The sequence below is a fragment of the Crocuta crocuta genome, unplaced genomic scaffold (genome assembly GCF_008692635.1).
Source record: "Crocuta crocuta isolate KB4526 unplaced genomic scaffold, BGI_CrCroc_1.0 scaffold103, whole genome shotgun sequence".
NCBI classification, from domain to species: Eukaryota; Metazoa; Chordata; class Mammalia; order Carnivora; family Hyaenidae; genus Crocuta; species Crocuta crocuta.
Window position 1 is genome coordinate 575,530 of NW_027529192.1, and position 18,976 is coordinate 594,505.

The 18,976-nt window shown below is 40.7% G+C and overlaps 1 protein-coding gene across 1 annotated transcript in view; it reads left to right on the forward strand.

The window, feature by feature from the left end:
• Nucleotides 1–18,976, forward strand: part of PRKAR2B (protein kinase cAMP-dependent type II regulatory subunit beta) — a 116,089-nt gene that overhangs the window by 93,459 nt on the left and 3,654 nt on the right. The window contains exons 8-13 of the mRNA XM_077758335.1: nucleotides 4,245–4,351; nucleotides 7,507–7,660; nucleotides 12,186–12,287; nucleotides 14,196–14,270; nucleotides 17,282–17,347; nucleotides 17,484–17,622. Of these exons, the coding sequence (XP_077614461.1) occupies nucleotides 4,245–4,351; nucleotides 7,507–7,660; nucleotides 12,186–12,287; nucleotides 14,196–14,270; nucleotides 17,282–17,347; nucleotides 17,484–17,622 (643 nt within the window). The remainder of the gene's footprint in view (nucleotides 1–4,244; nucleotides 4,352–7,506; nucleotides 7,661–12,185; nucleotides 12,288–14,195; nucleotides 14,271–17,281; nucleotides 17,348–17,483; nucleotides 17,623–18,976) is intronic.

The window sequence follows — 18,976 nt, forward strand, 5'->3', positions numbered from 1 at the left end:
GATCATGACTGAGCCAAAACCAAGAGTTGGACGTTTTACTGAGTGAGCCACCCAGGCACCCCCTGCTTTGTTTCTTAAATTCCACATATGAATGAAATCATATGGTATTTGTCTTTCTCTGACTGACTTATTTTACTTAGCATAATACACTCTAGCTCCATCCACATCATTGCAAATGGCATAATTTCATTCTTTTTGATGGTGAAGTAATATTCCATTATATATATACACATATGTGTGTGTGTCTATGTATATACCACATCTTCTTTCTCCCTTCATTAGATGATGGACCCTTGGGTCCATAATTTAGCTATTGTTGATAATGCTGCTGCTATAAACATTGGGTTGCGTGTGCCCCTTTGACTTTGTATTTTTGTATTCTTTGGGTAAGTACCTAGGAGTGCAATTACTGGGTCTTAGGGTAGTTCTGTCTTTAACTTTTTGAGGAACCTCCATACTGTTTTCCACAGTGGCTGTACCAGTTTGCATTCCCACCAACAGTGTAAGAAGGTTTCTCATTCTCCACATCCTTGCCAACATTTGTTGTTAATTTTAGCCATTCTGATAGGTGTCAGGTGATATCTCATTGTGTTTTGATTTGTAGTTCCCTGATGATGAGTGATGTTGAACATCTTTTCATGTGTCTGTTAGCCATCTGTGTGTCTTTGGAAAAATGTCAGTTCATATTTCTGTCCATTTTTTAATCGTATTATTTGTTTTTTGGGTGTTGAGTTTAATACGTTCTTTATAGATTTTGGATACTAACCCTTTATCTGATATGCCATTTGCAAATATCTTCTCCCATTCCATAGGCTGCCTTTTAGTTTTGTTGATTGTTTCCTTCGCTGTGCAGTTTCTATATTGATGAGGTCCCAGTAGTTCATTTTTGCTTTTGTTTCCCTTACCGCTGGCAACGTGTCTGGAAGGAAGTTGCTATGGCCAAGGTCAAAGAGGTTGCTGCCTGTGTTCTCCTCTAGGATTTTGATGCACATATGAAAGACCCACTGCTAATATCTCCTCAGTAGGGAAAAACAGAGCTTTTCCTCTGTGGTCAAGAACAAGACAGGGATGTTCAGTCTCACCACTGTTATTTAACAATGGAAGTCCTAGCCTCAGCAGTTAGACAACAAAAAGAAATAAAAGGCATTTAAATCAGCAAGGAAGAAGTCAAACTTTGACTCTTCTCAGATGACATGATACTTTAAGCAGAAAACCCCCAAAACACCAAAAATTACTAGAACTGATATACGAATTCAGCAGAGTTGCAGGATATAAAATCAGTGTACAGAAATATGTTGCATTTCTATGCCAATACTGAAGCAGCAGAAAAAGAAATCAAGGAACATTTATAGTTACACCAAAACCATAAGATACTTAGGAATAAACCTAAGCAAAGAGGTAAAAGATCAGTATATTGTTTTTAAATTTTGATGGCAGCAAACTTCCCACGGTGTTCTGCCCGGTTCTTCTTTTTACCGAACAATATATCTGTATTTATGGAGGTTCCATATTCTTTTAAAAGATTATTCATATCAGTATTTATAAAAGTTTAAATTGGTAACATTTATGTATTAATAAAGCCAAACTAAGAAAACACATTAACATTTTGTTATCTGTTTGATTAAAATAATATAACAAAGGAGGGCCCATATCATCAAAATAACATTGAAAAAGAAGAACAAAGTTCAGGACTCACACTTGCCGGTTTTAAAAATTTTACTACAGAGCTCCAGTGATAAAAATCATGTGCTACCGGCATAGGCAGACACATAGAACAAGAAATAGAATTGAGAGTCTACAAACCATCCCTGTACATTTGATTTGACGTCCATTTGACTTTGACAAGAGGGCCACGGCCATTCAGTGGGGGGAAGAGCAGTCTCTTCAGCAGATGGCGGGAGACAACTGGACGTCCACACACAAGGGAACCAGGTTGGACCCCTCCCTTTACACTGAACACAGAGATTAACTCAGAGTGGATCCAAGACCTAAATGTAAGCTCCCAAACTATAAAAACTCTTAGAAGAAAACACAAGGGTAAGTCTTCATGACCTTGGGTTTAGGGAGACACCAAAAACAGGAGTATGAAAAGAAAGAAATTGGACTTCATAAAGAATAAACATTTTGTGCACCAAAGGACATTATCAAAAAAAAAAAAAAGACATTCTACTAAATGGGAGAAAATATTTGCAAGCCACATATATATAAGGGCATGATATCCAAAATCTCCTTACGGCGGACAACAGAACAACTCAACTTAAAACTGGGCAAAATACTCGAATAGACATTTCTCCAAAAAAGATCTACAAATGACCAATAAGCACATGAAAAAATCCTCAACATGGCTAGTCCTTGGGAAAATGCCAATCAAAACCTCAGTGAAATACTAGCCCAGCCTCACTAGGGTGCGTAAAATTTTTTTAAAAAGGAAAATCACAAATGTTATTGAGGATGTGGAGAAGCAGCAGCCCTAGTACATTGTTGGTGGGAAAGAAAATGGTTTAGGCACCATGGGAAACAGCTTGGCAGCTTCTCAAAAAGTTAAACATTGAATTACCATACAGCTCAGGAGCTCCGCTCCTGGGTATAACCCAGAAGAATTGACATAGATATTCAAAAAAATACTTGAATATGAATGTTCAGTAGCCCCGCTACTCATGATAGCCCCAAACTGTCAACAATGCAAGTGTCCGTTGATGGATGGATGAATGAATAAACACATTATGGCATATTTACAGTAGAGTATTATCCATCTATAAAGAGGAATGAAGTATGATAGATCTAGAGCAAGGATGGGCCTTGAAAACCTTACTTACACTAAGAAATAAGTGGATGGAAAAGGTCACATGTTTTATGATTGCATTATATGGAATATCCAGATTAGGTGAATCCATGGATGATGGATGAAAATGTGACATGATGAAAATGTTTTGGAACCAAGAAGTGATGTTTGCACAACTTTTTGTGGCCACTGAATTGTTCACTTAACCATGGTTAATTTTATGGGAAATTTAACCTCATAAAACCATCTTGTATATATAAATCATTTGAGCATTTTGATTTACATTAGTTTTAATATTTAATGGCTAAAATACACTTTAAGGATGCAGTTAAATCAACTGTTTACAGAATCAATCACTGAAGTGCCTCCACTAAATCCCTGGGTACCACAGAACATCGTTTGAGAAACACTGAGCTCTTTTGTGTATTCCAGGGTCTTCATATTGTTGCTGTATTTGTTCTGAGGAAATTTTTTTTTCACTTTCTAGCTTTTTCTCACTAGCCGAAGTTTATCCTTAAGCCTTGTCAACCATGCTTCAGCAGAAGAAAAACTTTATATAGTTTAAATAGTTGTTGAAGGGGCACCTGGGTGGCTCAGTTGGTTAAGCGTCCGACTTCAGCTCAGGTCATGATCTCACGTTTCGTGGGTTCGAGCCCCGTGTCGGGCTCTGTGCTGACAGCTCAGAGCCTGGAGCCTGCTTCAGATGCTGTGTCTCCCTCTCTCTCTGCCCCTCCCCTCCTCACGCTGTCCCTTTCTCTCAGAAATAAATAAAAAACATTTAAAAATTAAAAAAAAAAATAGTTGTTGAAGAATAGGTTTGAGGTTTCTGGCTTCCGTTTTAATAAATCTGTCCTAGGGAGGTGAAAGGTTGCTTCTCGAGGAGAACCTTAGTGACAAAGAAGAGTGATAAAAAATTTTGCCACAGTCATCTTTGGTTTTGCTTTTGTTTTTCTGTTCCATTCTATTTTGGTTTTGGTGCTAAACCAAAAAGGATTGGAGTCAGAATTTGAATTCGGTAAGTTATTTAGGTAATCTCTATATAAATTCTAGGGATGACTAATACAGGGAAGTTTTAAAAACAAGTATCTTGAAAGGACATTTGCAGTAGTTCTTTACTAACCTAGGTGTTTTAAATGCCCAGATTATATTTCACATTATAAGGTATATGGTGGCCTGGTGGTTCATTTTTCAATATATTAGTGATCTTTGCACTGAAATATTCTGAAGTTGCCAATTATAATTACTTTCATTCAGGCACTGAATATGAGAGGAAATATATAATCCTCATTTGTATGCAGTAAGGAAGACTGAACTGTGTGTGTGTGGATAAGAATTAGTGGCAATGATGGTATTTCTATTTCTTTGAGCTTATTCACAGGAATATAAAGCTAATTATGGTTAGTGAAGAGAACATATTGCAGATAAACATAAGGATTGTATCTTTTCTTTTAAAAACAAACAGGAGCAGATGTCTCAGGTGTTAGATGCCATGTTTGAAAAATTGGTCAAAGAAGGGGAGCATGTAATCGATCAAGGCGATGATGGTGACAACTTTTATGTGATCGATCGGTAAGTCTCACGTAACTTCACTGCTGAAACATGATGAACCTCTTGTGTTAAATCTCAGTGGTTCTCCTAATGACTGGCAAATTAATATTTGATCGTTGCTGTTACCTCTTTATTCTTAGTACTACATAACAGGCACTGGAAACCTGCTGTGAATACGTGTGGTGAAACCACACTGGAGCACGGAAGAAGGCATAGTTTATAGAAGAACTGATGATTTTGGTTAGTGAAATCTATAAATCCCAGTCATTTCCTTCAAGCTGCCTCATTTATTAACTTCTGCTAGAGAAGATGCCTGTTACAGTTAGGACAGAAGCAGATCACAGTGTTAAATTCTATTAACTCAGTCTGTGTTGTTTTTTAAAAGGTTCTTTTTTTTTTTTAATGAACTCTAAAGTAAAACATCCCCATGGTAGAGAGAGTAGTTTTATGTTTTTTCCAGAAATTGTTTCTGCATTCTTGTGCATTAAAAGCATTATAGAGAAGTGATTTGTAAAACATTGTAGAGAAATTATTTTCTTTCAGTGAGAGGCATGTGTTCATACTGAAAATGTAATTTCAGAAAACTTAAGTGGTGCTTTACTTCATCAGCGAACCATGTGCTTTAAGTGACAATTAGGTAAGAGCCCTGCACTGTTAATGGGGGAGCAGTCCGAACTGGGTCTTTTGGAAAACGATGATAAAGTATTTATGAGACCACTCGCATCCCCGGCTCCTCCCGTTCCAGGTGCAACATAGGATATCTCCCGGCTGGGTTCATTGGGTTACATTTGCTGCTCTGAGCTGTGCTCAACTCAGAGCCTTGCAGAAAATCCCAGCCCACGTGCCTGCGCAGGCCTCATTTCCTGACTTGGCTGTCCTGCATCAGTGATTGAGCCCGCTGTCCACATCGAGGGTTCTTACTGATTCCTCCATTCCCTCATCCCTGATGCCTCAGTGACCCGTAAAGCGGTTTGCAAGGTGCTAGCCAGGGGTAGGGTGAGTCCTCTGATTTTAGAACAGACCCATTTATCCCATATGTAAATTAAAGTCTTGATCTTGGTATCATTAACAGCCATCATCAGTGAAACACCTCAGAAATTCCCTCCGCTGTTAAAGTGTATTTAACTGTAGGGTATATGAGAAACCCAAATATGGTTAAAAACTCCCTTACGTTTCCCTTTCGGTTACCTCCTCATCACCCATTGGACAGGTGAAAACTCCCAGGCGCACACAAGTGACGGTAGTCCGTTAAAGTCAGCCAGCCTGGCGGCCAGGTCTCTTGGCCACGGTTTGTGGTCTTTCCACGGCCTCACACTGCCTGAGCCCTCACATTTTCAGGGAGGAAATCTATACGAAAAGGCAGTACAGATTACAGACTGATGGTGATTGCAGATGGACTGATAGTTATTTCTCATCAGCACATTTGTTGTGTATTTTATTCTGTTCAGAGTAGAAAATGTAGAGAACGGGTTTAGTGCAAAAGTATAAATAGTGTCAATAGAAGAAGTAATCTGTATTTGGAAAATGGTCATGAAACAAATTTTAGAAGGTATCCTTGAAAAGCTATTTTGTCCATGAATTTGCAAACCAGTTATTCTCATTATTATTTTTTTTTTAGTTATTCTCTTATTATTATCATTGTCTAGTTTCTTACATTTTTTTGTTTCTGTTGTTTCCTTGCCATTCATAATCCTTTCCTAATCTGAAAAGCTCTCCCTTTTTTTGTTTTTGTTAAGGGTTTAACCAATACGAGAAAGCCAGAGTTTCTTTTTTTTTTTTTAAATATGTGTTTTTTTTTCCTGAGAGAGAGAGAGAGAGAGAGCATGAGCAGGGCAGGGTCAGAGAGAGAGGGAGACAAAAAACAGGCTCAAGGCTCTGAGCTAGCTGTCAGCACAGAGCCCGACTTGAGGCTCAAACCCATGAACCGTGAGATCATGACCTGAGCCAAAGTCGCTCGCTTAACCGACTGAGCCCCCCCAGGCGCCCTAAAGCCAAAGAGTTTCTGCTGTCTGCCCTCCTGGTGTTTCGGCCAGCCTTGAGCCATGTTCTCTGATCAAATACAGTGTGTGGGAAGGCAGTCCTCCACCAGAAGAATGTAGTTATATAGATAGAGGATCTGTCAGATAATGTAGCACAGTGTCATGCAGACTGAGTGTTACTTGCTTAGAATAAGAACCCAAATAAAAGATAAAAGACCTACAGAAAGACCAGGATCAGATACTTAGTCTGAATTTCTATTAGTGTTTGCCTTAGAATGGGGAGTCAGTCTACAATAAAAGGCCAGATGATGTAAAGAGCTAGATCGAATTTTTTTGGCTTTGTAGGTGTGTGATCTCCGTCACAACTATTTAGCTCTGCTGTGGCGGTACAGATCAGCGATCCGTAAGGCGTAAACAAACCCATGTGTCTGTGTTCCAGTAAAACTTTGTTCATGAAGGCAGGCAGCCAGTCTGTGGGCCACGCTGTGCTCGTCCCTCCCTTATATTATAAAGGACCCTTCTGAGTGCTGTACAGTGGTGCTGACCAAATTGTTGTAGCTGTGCTTTTTCTTTTAAGTTAGTTTCTTCTGGGGCGTCTGGATGGCTCAGTCACCCCAGACTCTTGATTTCAGCCCAGGCCACCATCTCATGGTTTGTGAGTCTGAGCCCCATCTCAGTCTCTATGGTAATAGTGTCGCCCCCTCCCCCCCCAAATAAATAACGTTTTGAAAAAGGAAAGTTGCTTTCTTCTCCTTTTAAAAGTAATACATGTTCATTTTGGAAACAAAACCTCTTTAATTAGATAGTGAACATCCTAGACTCTTTCACTATTTTTAACGCTCAGAGATAACTACAGACAGCTTTGTTTCATATACATTCCTTCCGAAGGATGTCTGCACATCCACTTTTGGTTGTAGTCTCTATTTTTATCATTTATTTTATTATTGTAAACTTTGTTTAGTCTCTTTCTCCCCCGCAGGCCCACGTATGGTCCTTACCCACAGCTAGGTGGTGGTGTCCGCCTGCTGGTCTGGCGACACCTACTGGTGGCCTTTTAACCCTTCTCGGCCAACAGAGGAGGCGGCGAAGCTGGAAAGGGGATTTTTCTTGCATAGGGCTCTTCTCTGAAGTTATGTTTGATATCAGTGAGATTTTACTTGCATTACTTTTACCTCCAATGTTTCATATGCCCAACAGAGGAACATTTGATATTTACGTGAAATGCGATGGTGTCGGAAGGTGTGTGGGTAACTACGACAATCGTGGGAGTTTCGGTGAACTGGCCTTAATGTACAATACGCCCAGAGCAGCCACCATCACTGCTACCTCTCCGGGAGCTCTGTGGGGTTTGGTGAGTGAGCCGATTACGTGACCTGGATGTTATTTGTACACGCTGTTACGACAGAAGCCAGGTAGATGGGGTTATTTCGTTCTCATGCTGTCCTCAGCAGTCATCAGGGTATATGTTACACAGTGGATGCTGAACTCTTGGGTCTGTACTGAGACAGTGCTGAGTTAAATCTTCCTGTTCTTTCCCTGATCAAGTCAGGAGCACAGCCTCCCTCCCCTGGGAAAGATACTCAAATCCAAAATGCTCCCACAGAGCTTTCAGTGTTGTGTTCTATTATCTGTGCTTCCCAAAGTGTGGTCCCCCAGCCAGTAGCATCTGTATCACTTGGGTACTTGCTAGAAATGGAAATTCTGAGGATCCCACTTACCGATTTGGGCCCACAGAATCAGAAGCTTTGGAGATGGGGCCCAGCGATCCGTGCTTGAGCAAACCCAACCACGTGACTCTGTTGCCTGCAAGCATTTGAGAAGCCTCTGTAAACAGATTCCCTTGGTGTGCTATAAATTGGTAACAACTTGGCATTGAAAAGCAGCTGGGTAGAGAGAAAATACTTGATGCAGGGGTTCTCACCTGGACGCACATCAGAATTACTTTGTGGGGACGTGGGGGGTGGTTAAAACAAATCCTTGCTGAGGGCCCATCGCAGACTAATTTAATCAGACTCTGTGGGGTGAGTCCTGGGCTTTTAAAATAAGTGTGTTAATAGTGATAATTCTACAAGGCTTAAAAGTCAGTTTAAATACACTTGGGTGAGGTGGAAAGGGGGATTCTTTTCATGTGTGATATCAGGGGGCGCAGTAGCTAGAAGACTGGTGCTTCTCAGACTCCAGTGTGCTTACCTGGGAATATAGTTAAAATGCAGATTCCGATTCACTGGGTCTGGAATGAGCCCTATGATTCTTCTTTTCTCATAAGCTCCCGGGACACTCCATTGCTGCTGTGCTCGGAACACACTTTTTAAGTAGCTCTGATTTAGGGGCATGTTTGTGATACTTGTATTTTATTTTCAAATTGTTGAAAACAGCCCACTCTGTAGTTTCCACATGGATATATTTGATTAGTTCACTCCCAGATCCTTTTGTGGAAGGAGGAGAGGTTAAGAAATTGGAAGTCTATTTGGATCTGGTTCCCAAGGACTGTAGCTTTGTAGAAGTAGCACTGTACTCAATGACGACTCAGCACTTAACTCTGAAGCAGATTCAGCTGATAAAAATCTCCTGTTTAAAGAAATAATACGTACTGTATTTCCTCTTATGACAATCAGGCAGTTACTGTCGATGTAGTAAAAATGTGATGAGTTGCATTTTAAGATGTAGAAGAAAAATGGGAATTATTTCCCACAGGAAGAAACTCGTCATCTGAAGTGTTTCAAGCACTATTAAAGATTTGAACCCAGCTAAGTAGAAACACCCAACCAGACCAGGCTAGGTCCATAGGAAGTTTCCTGTTTCTCTGTCATCAGAATGATGGGCTAAACCCAGAGCCTGCTGTGAGCTGTTTCATTAAGGAAGGCACAGGTCAAAAATGTAATGATCCCAGGGGCACCTGGGAGACTCCGTCGGTTAAGCGTCCGACTTCAGCTCAGGTCATGTGGGTTCGGACTCTCTGCTGACAGCTCAGAGCCTGGAGTCTGCTCCAGATTCTGTGTCTCCCTCTCTCTCTGCCCCTCCCCCACTCACACTCTGCCTCTCTATGTCTCTCAAAAATAAATAAACATTTAAAAAAATGTAATCATTCCATTGAGGTTGCCAGCCAGGGTCAGATGGCTGCAGTCAGGAGCCTCCTCCCGCACGCCTGGGAGCAAGACCGCACGTTTAGCAGTTTGGCCCCTCTCAGTCCTGATGACTTGGAGCCCTGGCGGACACCTTAAACTAGGTACAAAGAGGCCCAGCATTTCCCAGTGTGTGTGATACTCAGGCCATCAAGAAGGATCAAGCGTTTTCAGACTCATCTGTAGATGTTATTAAAGTGGCAGTTTGTGAAGGTCGCCTTTGGGTATGTGCATGAGTACCGTGACTTTTTAAAAATAAGCCTAGTGAACATACCACTTAATATTTCAAACCTGGATTTTTAAGAGCGACTTACCAAACTAGCCCCTTTTCAGGGAAATTTGAGTAGAAAAGATATTTTTCTTTTAAAGCCAACAGATTGGAGCTCTGTCATATAAGTGCAGGCATAAAGCTAGGCAGATCCCAAGAGAAAAGTCCTTCGTAGACTCGTCTGACTTTGTAAATAGGACTCGGTCACTGTTCACCTTAGGGACTAACTGATGTGCATGACCCTGCCCGCGTTTCAGGGAGGACTGACAGGGCTAGCGTGAAAACATTTGAAACGGGCATTTCTGGATTTTAGTTCTGTGTCACAGTGGGTGCGAGGAGGTGGGCCACTAACATGATTTTTCCTGAGATGTGTATCTCCCTGCGGTCAGTTGTGTGTCACTGAACCCTTTCTAGTCTTCTCTGTTTCACAGCTAGCTCTGTCCATAAACAGTGTTGCAGCCAGTTCCCAGAACCGGTTATGTATCAGGACCGCCTGGGGGGCTTTTATGAACCATAGATTATTGAGCCCTACGTGCAAACCTTGTTTGAGTCATTCAAGTCTGGGATCGGAGAAACCTTTTTGTTGTTAGCACTAGAGCTGATTCTGATGCAGACCCAACCTTAGAAATTATTTTAGTCAATTTACTAATTGTCTTGCAAGTTTTTCTCTTTAAAAAAATTATTAGGATTATAACTCCGAATTACAGCCCTTGTAAAATTGTAATAGACTAATTGGGGCAACAGGATGTTTGCTTTGCTTTCCTAGAGACTTAACGCCCTCCACACTGGGTTTCCCCCCAGCCTACTAGTTAAATTCAGCCTTCCTATGTCAGTGCAGTAGTTTAATAATTAATGAACATAACTCTGCTTTATTTTATATTAAAATGATGTAATTGGTTATCATTGTGTGACAAATTAATGTAATTATGGGGGCTCTTCTTTAAAATAATGTTTTATAGAAAATTTTTCAAAATTAAGTTTGTAGGGAAACCATTTTTTGAGCTGTTTGTTATCGTTAAAATTTTCCCTAGTTCCTTAATTGAGTTCTGTATCTTTGAGGTTAAGTAGTATAAACAGAGGAACGTTTTAGGACCCTGAGAATGATAAACACTGGCATTCAACTCAGTCAAGAAAGTTATAGTTTCTCTGTGTACATTTTTAAAAAAGAAAAACTCTGACACACTGCGGATGTGACAACCTAGCATACATGATTTTTTAAGGTCTCATATTGTAATTGCCTCATGATTAAAAACATTTCTAATAGTGTTTTTCGTGTATTTTTTCCTGCAACCCACATCAAGAAACACATTAGGAAATCTCACAAACAGTGCATGTATATATGTGTCTTTGTGTATAACTGAAATAAATTACTAAACAAACTTTACGAAAAGGTGTGCATGCTGAGAATTTTTATTTGTTTTTTATAAAAATGCTCGCCATGGTTGAAGGGGGTCAAAAGGCACAAACTTTCAATTATAAAATACGTAAGACCTGGAATGTCATGGCCACTGTAGTTCATAATACAGCACTGTATATTTAAAAGTTGCTAAGAGTGTAGATCTTAAAAGTTTTCCACTAGAAAAAAAGTATGTATGGTGATGAAAGTTAACTAGACTTACTGTGATCATTTCTCAGTATATATGAATACCAAATGATTATACTGTACTCCTTAAACTACTACAATGTTATAGGTCAGTTATACCTCAGTTTAAAAAAATGCTAGTCATGTTCCCCTGAATTGATTTTGTGACACTCTAGGGCTGTCATCCGCAGTAAAGAAAACTTGTGCTACCATGAGCTCAGAGACACACAGCGGTGGCTTCCAGGGGTTGGGGGTGAGGGTGCGGCTGAGAGATTGGGGGAGATGGGGAGAGGTTGGTCAGAGGGTACAGATTTACAGTTACAAGGTGAATGAGTTCTGGGGATTGAGTGAACAGCATGGTAATTATAGTTAACATTGTATTGTTGCTAAGAGAAGAAGCCTTAAAAGTGCTCATTACAAAAAAGAAAAGGGTAATTATGTGAGGTGATATCAGTATTAACTTTCTTGTGGTATTCATTTCACAAGGTATAAGTGTATCAAATCAGCACGTTATATACCTTAAACTTACACAGTATCAAAAATCACTTAAATCTCAATAAAGCTTGGAGGAAAACCAAGATGGCGCTACTGCTGTTTTTTTAAATGGTACGAAACTGCCACCTTGTGGTTTTATACCAAGTACACATTGGCCAGATCTGTTCTGAGTTAAAGGAAACTGATGCTTTCTTTAAAAAAAAAAAAAAGAGGGTAATATTTTATATGGGCATATATTTTATGGTTGAAGAAATAAAGTCTGAAAAGGATAATAACATTAACCCTTTATTTCAAAGTCTTCAGTTATTGTTTGTTCCTTATAGGGAATAAAATGAAACTATCTCTTCAAACTTTTTTCCTAATAAAATCTACCTTATAACTGTCTTTGTATCTGCTGTTCTGCCTTTAGGACAGGGTAACCTTCAGGAGAATAATTGTAAAAAATAATGCCAAAAAGAGAAAAATGTATGAAAGCTTTATCGAATCACTGCCATTCCTTAAATCTTTGGAAGTAAGTATATATATATATATATATATATATATGCTTTTGTTTCTCTTGCTTTAAAATGCTTGGAATATTTTGTTCTNCTTGGTATTTCTTTTACTACCTATGACTGCATTTGTTTTATTTTGCTTAGTTTTACAAGTAATATATTCTGTGAGTATCTATAACTGATTTATACATGTCCTTTATCTAAAAGCAGACCTAATAAGTATCTACCCAAAGAATTAAAAAAATGCTTATTTAAAGGAATACACACACCCCAATGCTTATAGCAGCTTTATCTACAGTAGCCAAATTATGGAAACAGCCATGTGCCCATCCACTGATGAATGGATATAGAAGATGTGGGTTATATATAATGAAATATTATTCAGCCACAAAAAAGAATGAGATCTTGCCATTTGCAATGATGTGGATAGAGCGAGAGAGTATAATGCTAAGTGAAACAAGTCAGAGAAAGACAAATAGCATATGATTTCACTCATTTGGAATTTAAAAAAAAACAGAACAAATGAGCAGAGGGGAAAAAAGAGAGACACCAAGGAACATACTCTTAACTATATAGTTGAGAACAAACTGATAGTTACCAGCGGGCGGAGGGATGGGTAAAATAGGTGACAGGGATTAAGGAGGGCACTTGTGATGAGCACTGGGTATTGTTTGGAAGTGTTGAGTCACTATATTGTACACCTGAAACAAATATTACCCTATATGTTAACTGGAATGTCAGTAAAACTTTTCTTAAGAAAAGGGCCTTAAAATAATGATATAAATGTAGGCAGCAGCACTAGTTGTGCCTTTACAGGGAGAGCTTGTCAGAACAGTGTGGCCTCCCTGGCCTTTCCTTCGCAGTCAACTTTGCTGTTTACTCCTCTTCTCCTTTCCTCTTAAAAGTGGCATTCCAGGGTCCCTTCTGTTTTCAGACTACACTTACTCACTTGGTGAACTTGTCATATCCTCTGGCTTTAAATACTGCTTATATGTTAATGCCTCCTGAAATTGACATCAGTAAGCAGGTCTCTCTCTCAGATGGCAGACATGTTTATCCAACCACATATTTGACGTATGCCCTCAGGTGTCTAATAGATCTCTCAAACCGAGCGAGCGCGTCCTCGACCTCCCCCCCACCCCCGCCCCGCCTTCCCCATCTTACTGTACCTTGGCCAGAAGCCTTGGAATTAGTACTGACTCATCTCCTGAAACTTCCTCTGCTGGGTTGTCAGTACACACGTGGTAGAGCTTCTGGCCACACGGCAGAATTGTGTATGAGGCAGCCGTTAATCTCTAGCAGCACCTCTTTTAAGTGAAAGAGATCAGGGGATGGAAATCCGGATCCTTTCGGATTTAGGCAAGTAACATAAAGGAGAAAACAAAGCCAGGATGGGATTTGGGTAAAGCTGGACAACATGTGCTCTGACTAAAGATCAGCAGCTAGGCTACCACAGCTTGTAGTTAGTGCCATGTGAGAATGTGGGCCAGGTGTTGTGAGTCTCCTTCCTGAGTTTTCAAGAGAAGCTGAGGGTTGCCTTGGTGGCTTAATCAGTTAAGCATCCAACTTCAGCTCGGGTCATGACTTCCTGGTTCGTGGGTTCGAGCCCCACATCAGGCTCTGTGCTGAGAGCTAGCTCAGAGCCTGGAGCCTGTCTTCGGATTCTGTGACTCCCTCTCTCTCTGACCCTCCCCTGCTCATGCTGTCTCTCTCTCTCTCAAAAATAAATAAAACATTTAAAAACTTAAAAAGAGAAGCTAGAAATTAAGGTTTTATGAGACATCTATTTTAAAATGCTGGCAGTTAATTAATCCAAAACACACACACACTCTACTGGATTTATTTGGCTTATAGGCTCCCCATTGTTAACTTCTGAAATAGAATTACCCAGTTCATCTGTTTGATACTATCTTTTTTCTTTGAAGGTTTCTGAACGCCTGAAAGTGGTAGATGTCATAGGCACCAAAGTATACAACGATGGAGAACAAATCATTGCTCAGGTAATTCACCTTACGGTTATATTCCAAAAGGTTCTTACATGTGGCAGATCTCAATAAATTTTTCATATGTGTCTATAATTAGTATGCAGTGATGGATTAAATGATTATTACCTCCAACAAATGACCTGTTAAAAGTAGTTCAATTTAGGGGCGCCTGGGTGGCTTAGTCGGTTAAGCGTCCGACTTTCGCTTAGGTCATGATCTCGCGGTTCATGGGTTCGAGCCCCGCGTCGGGCTCTGTGCTGACTGCCGGCTCAGAGCCTGGAGCCTGTTTCAGTCTGTGACTCCCTCTCTCTCTGACCCTCCCCTGCTCACGCTGTCTCTCTCTCTCTCTCTCTCCTAGAAATAAATAAAACATTAAAAAAAAAAAATTAAAAAAAAGTAGTTCAATTTATAGCCATTAAGCTATCTGAATATTTTTATTTACATAATTAACTCCAAATGAATATGTATTAAATCATCACATGGATTTCTGGATAATTTTATATTTGTACGTGACATGAAATTCAAATATATCCAAACAATAAGATGTTGTTTACAATCAGAAAACCAGATGAGTGTCCCTTGCGATAGTAAGAACCCAGCAGGCCCACTGGGAGGGATTCCAGAGTTCTGCACGATCACCCCCTGGGGGTGCTCCCTGATAAAATTCATCAAGAAGAGAGCACACTGCACCCTGTACTTTATGGTTTTCCAGGCACTAAATGGGGGCTAACGTGCTATTTAACCCCTAACGCTTTTCTAAAATCCCAGTTGTGACCTCGGTTACAGTAGAGCTGCCAAAAGGCAGAGTTTATGAAGACAGTCGAAGTTCACAGACACAGTTACAGTTAATAGTACCTTGTATTTCCTAGTTACAGTTTTGAAGCATTGAGTGAATGATTTAAACAGATTTTAAAAGATTCTATAATATTTGTATAAAAATACTGATAACGTATTATAATCTTTATCTAAAATACTGTCTCTTCTGGGGCGCCTGGCTGGCTCAGTCTGTAGAGCCTGGGACTCTTGATCTCAGGGTCGTGAGTTCAGGCCCCTCGCTGGGCATGGAGCCTACTTAAAGAAATAAAATAATAAAATACCTGTTTCTTGATGTATGTGAAACAAGATTCAAGGTCTGCGAGGCTGAGGAAAGAATAATTGTTTTTAGAGGGCAAAAAAACATGCAAATTGCTCTCTCTTTCCTATACACACACATGCATATACACACAGTCAGGGATTGGAAAGAAGTGGAGTCCAATTAGATAATAAGGCTAAGGTTCTACTGTAGAAGTTGAAATATAACAAAGTACAGAGCACTTCTGAAATTACTTTTTTAGCCTTTTATTTTGAAATAATTACAGATTCATGGTAAGTTGCAGAATCATTTAGAGAGGTCCCACGCCCTTCTCCCCCACTTTCTGCCAGGGTATCTTGCATCACCACGGTTCAATATCACACCTAAGGAACTGACACTGGTACGGTCCACAGACCCTATTGCACCACTTTTACATCATTTTGAGCACATTTTAATTTTAATTTTTTTTTATTTTAGAGAGAGCTTGCACAAGTTGGGGAGAAGGGCAGAGGGAGAAACAGAGAAAGTGAGAGAGAGAGAGAGAGAGAGAATCCAATAATGGCCCAATAATGGGCTCGATCCCACCACTGAGATCATGACCTGAGCCGAAATCAAGAGTTGGAGGCTCAACCAGCTGAGCCACCCAGGCAGCCCGAGAGCACGTTTCAAAAACAAAGTTACGGGGTGCCTGGCTGGCTCAGTCGGTAGAGTGTATGATTCTTGATCTTGGGGATTGTGAGTTTGAGTCCCACATTGAGTACAGAGATTACTTAAAATGTTTTTAAAAAAATTACACAGTAGTCTCTAGAGCTATTATTGTTAAAAACACTTGAAAATTTAATGTGAAGCTCTGATATAAAGAGAGATTATATGTTTTACTTAGGGTTTACTAAAAATATTTTTAGATATTAGTTGTCTTTTAAGTGTTTATAAACATTAATGTCTATATATTACATAAACCTAGACAAAAACGTGATGTAAGCTGATACTGTATTTCTTATAGTTTATATATACTAAAGAGTTTTGAAAAACCAGTTTCTCTAGAATCACTTTGAGAGGCTCAGAAAAGTCAGGATCTGTTATCTTCCATATTGCACTATTTAATTCGGACGCGATCATCAGAAACCAAGGCTGAGTTCACTCAAAAACCAAAAGCATGAAAAAGCAGGTGTGTAGTTAGAAATGGCAACACTTTCAGAAGCCTTTGTGAAGCCCCCGAGGTGGTGTGGAAGACGTCAGGGCCCACGTGGATTGCTTCCTGATGAGGCCAGTTGCTTTCTCTTTGCGGAGAGTTTCTCCTGTTTGGGCCGCGGGTGCTGCTGCTTGCTGTCAGGGGGTGACACGGGTGCGCCTCTGAGCACTTGTCCAGGAGGCAGGAAGGGCCGGCAGAGGGGAGGTGCTGCTGGGAAATGATGCTGCCACCTCTGTTTTTTCTTTTTAATGTTTATTTATTTATTTTGAGAGAGTTGGGGAGGGCCGTCGAGGGAAGGAGAGAATCTCAAGCGGGATCCACATGGTCAGCGCAGAGCCCCACATGAGACTCAATCCCACACACCCTGAGATGATGACCTGAGCCCAAACCAGGAGTTGGACACATGCTTAACTGACTGAGCCCCCCAGGCGCCCCCCAGTGCTGCCTTTTCTGACTGTGGACGTGGTCGTCCAGGCTGGAGTTGGGGCCGAATTCTTATCTCTGTATTTGCCTTTTTTTGGGCTAATTTTAGCAAAAAATGCTGTGGTAGGGAGTTTATTATTTCAAATAATTTTACAAATGAGCTCATTACTCTGTGATTGTCTAGCACAGACTCTCAATTTAGACGGAGAGAGAGCTTGTTCCTATGGGGGCTTCCCTTGTCTGGCAGAATCCTCTGTACATTTCGGGGCTCGAGGGGCAAGGGGGTTGCTGTCACCCGAATTTGCATTTTCACTCTCTATTCTTGTTTCCTTCATACAGGGAGATTTGGCAGATTCTTTTTTCATTGTAGAATCCGGTGAAGTGAAAATCACCATGAAAAGGAAGGTAAGCATTGGCCAGGCCCAAGCAAGCGTCCATGTCAGTGAGGAACGCCGTGGGTTTCCTTTCTGATGCTTTAGACTAAGGGTAGCTCGGTTTTCATAAGCTGAGTTAAAGCGCACGCTCTTACTTCCCTTGTCAGGGCAAATCCGAGGTGGAGGAGAATGGCGCAGTAGAGATCGCTCGGTGTTCTCGGGGACAGTACTTTGGAGAACTTGCTCTCGTCACTAACAAACCCCGAGCAGCTTCCGCGCACGCCATCGGGACTGTCAAATGTTTAGGTAGGAGCCACAGCGCTGGACGTGCTCCTCTGGGTGGGAATCGTACGTCTGCATTTTATGTATTCATGTTACTGTACCGGTGACCTTACTGGGTTCACACGTTTCAGGGTCCCCACTAAAGAGAACAAGGTAAGGATTCATTGCATTATGGAAATCAGTTTGTGGGAGGCCCTAAGTTTTTTTTTTTATTAAAATATTTTTAAAAATTTTTAACGTTTATTTCTGAGAGAGAGACAGAGTATGAGTGGGGGGTGGGTAGAGAGAGGGGGAGACACAGAATCTAAAGCAGGTTCCAGGCTCTGAGTTGTCAGCACAGAGCCCAACGCAGGGGCTTGAACCCATGAACCATGAGAGCATGACCTGAACTTAAGTTTGGCGCTTAACCGACTGAGCTACCCAGGCACCCCTAAAACATTCTTCTTTAAAAAAATGTTTTGAGAGAGAGAGAGAGAGAGCACGCACCCTTGAGGTGGGAGGAGGGGGAGAGAGAATCCCAAGCAGGTTCCACGCCGTCAGCTCAGAGCCTGATGTGGGGCTCGATCTTACAAACTGAGATCATTTCCTGAGCCTAAGTCAAGAATCAGATGCTTAACTGCTGAGCCACCCAGGAACCCTGCCCTTAGTTTTTTCTTTAAAAATTTTCACATACCTATTTTCTTCTTTTGTATAGGTGTGAAATGGCATCTTGTTTTAGTAAAGAATTCTGAGTATGGAGTTTTATGTCTAGTTTTTCAAATAAAGGCTGTGTTCCTCACAAAAAAGCCAGAAAAGTATTTTTTATAGTGTACGTTAAGGTCTCTGGGCAAAGCTGTCCAGTCTTTGGGAATACTTCCTCATCTGGTCCCAGAAATCACAGTTTCAGGTTTGTTAGCATGCAGTAGAATTTTCTTTATTGTTCAACTGTTTAATTCCCTGCAGCAGAAATGCCATTGTCAAATGGAAGGCATCTATCTATATCTGAGATACATATGTGAGAAAGAACTTACTTTAATAGTAAAAAATGGAACTCAGGAGGAGTCCATGTAGATGACATTTTACAAAAAATTGATTCAACAGTGATTAGCCACTCTGTGTTCTTATCCACGGTTCAGTAGAAAACACTTGGCTTCGGTGTTCTTTTTTTATGTTTGTTTATTTTTGAGAGAGAGAGACAGAGTATGGGGGGGAGGAGCAGAAGGAGAGAGAGAGAGGGAGAGAGGGAGGGAGAGAGACAGAATCCAAAACAATCTCCAGGTTCTGAGCTGTCAGCACAGAGCCCAACGTGGGGCTTGAACTCGCAGACCACGAGTTCATGACCTGCGTGACCAGCTGAGCCACCCAGTGCCCCAGTTTCAGTGTTGTTAAGATCTGAGGG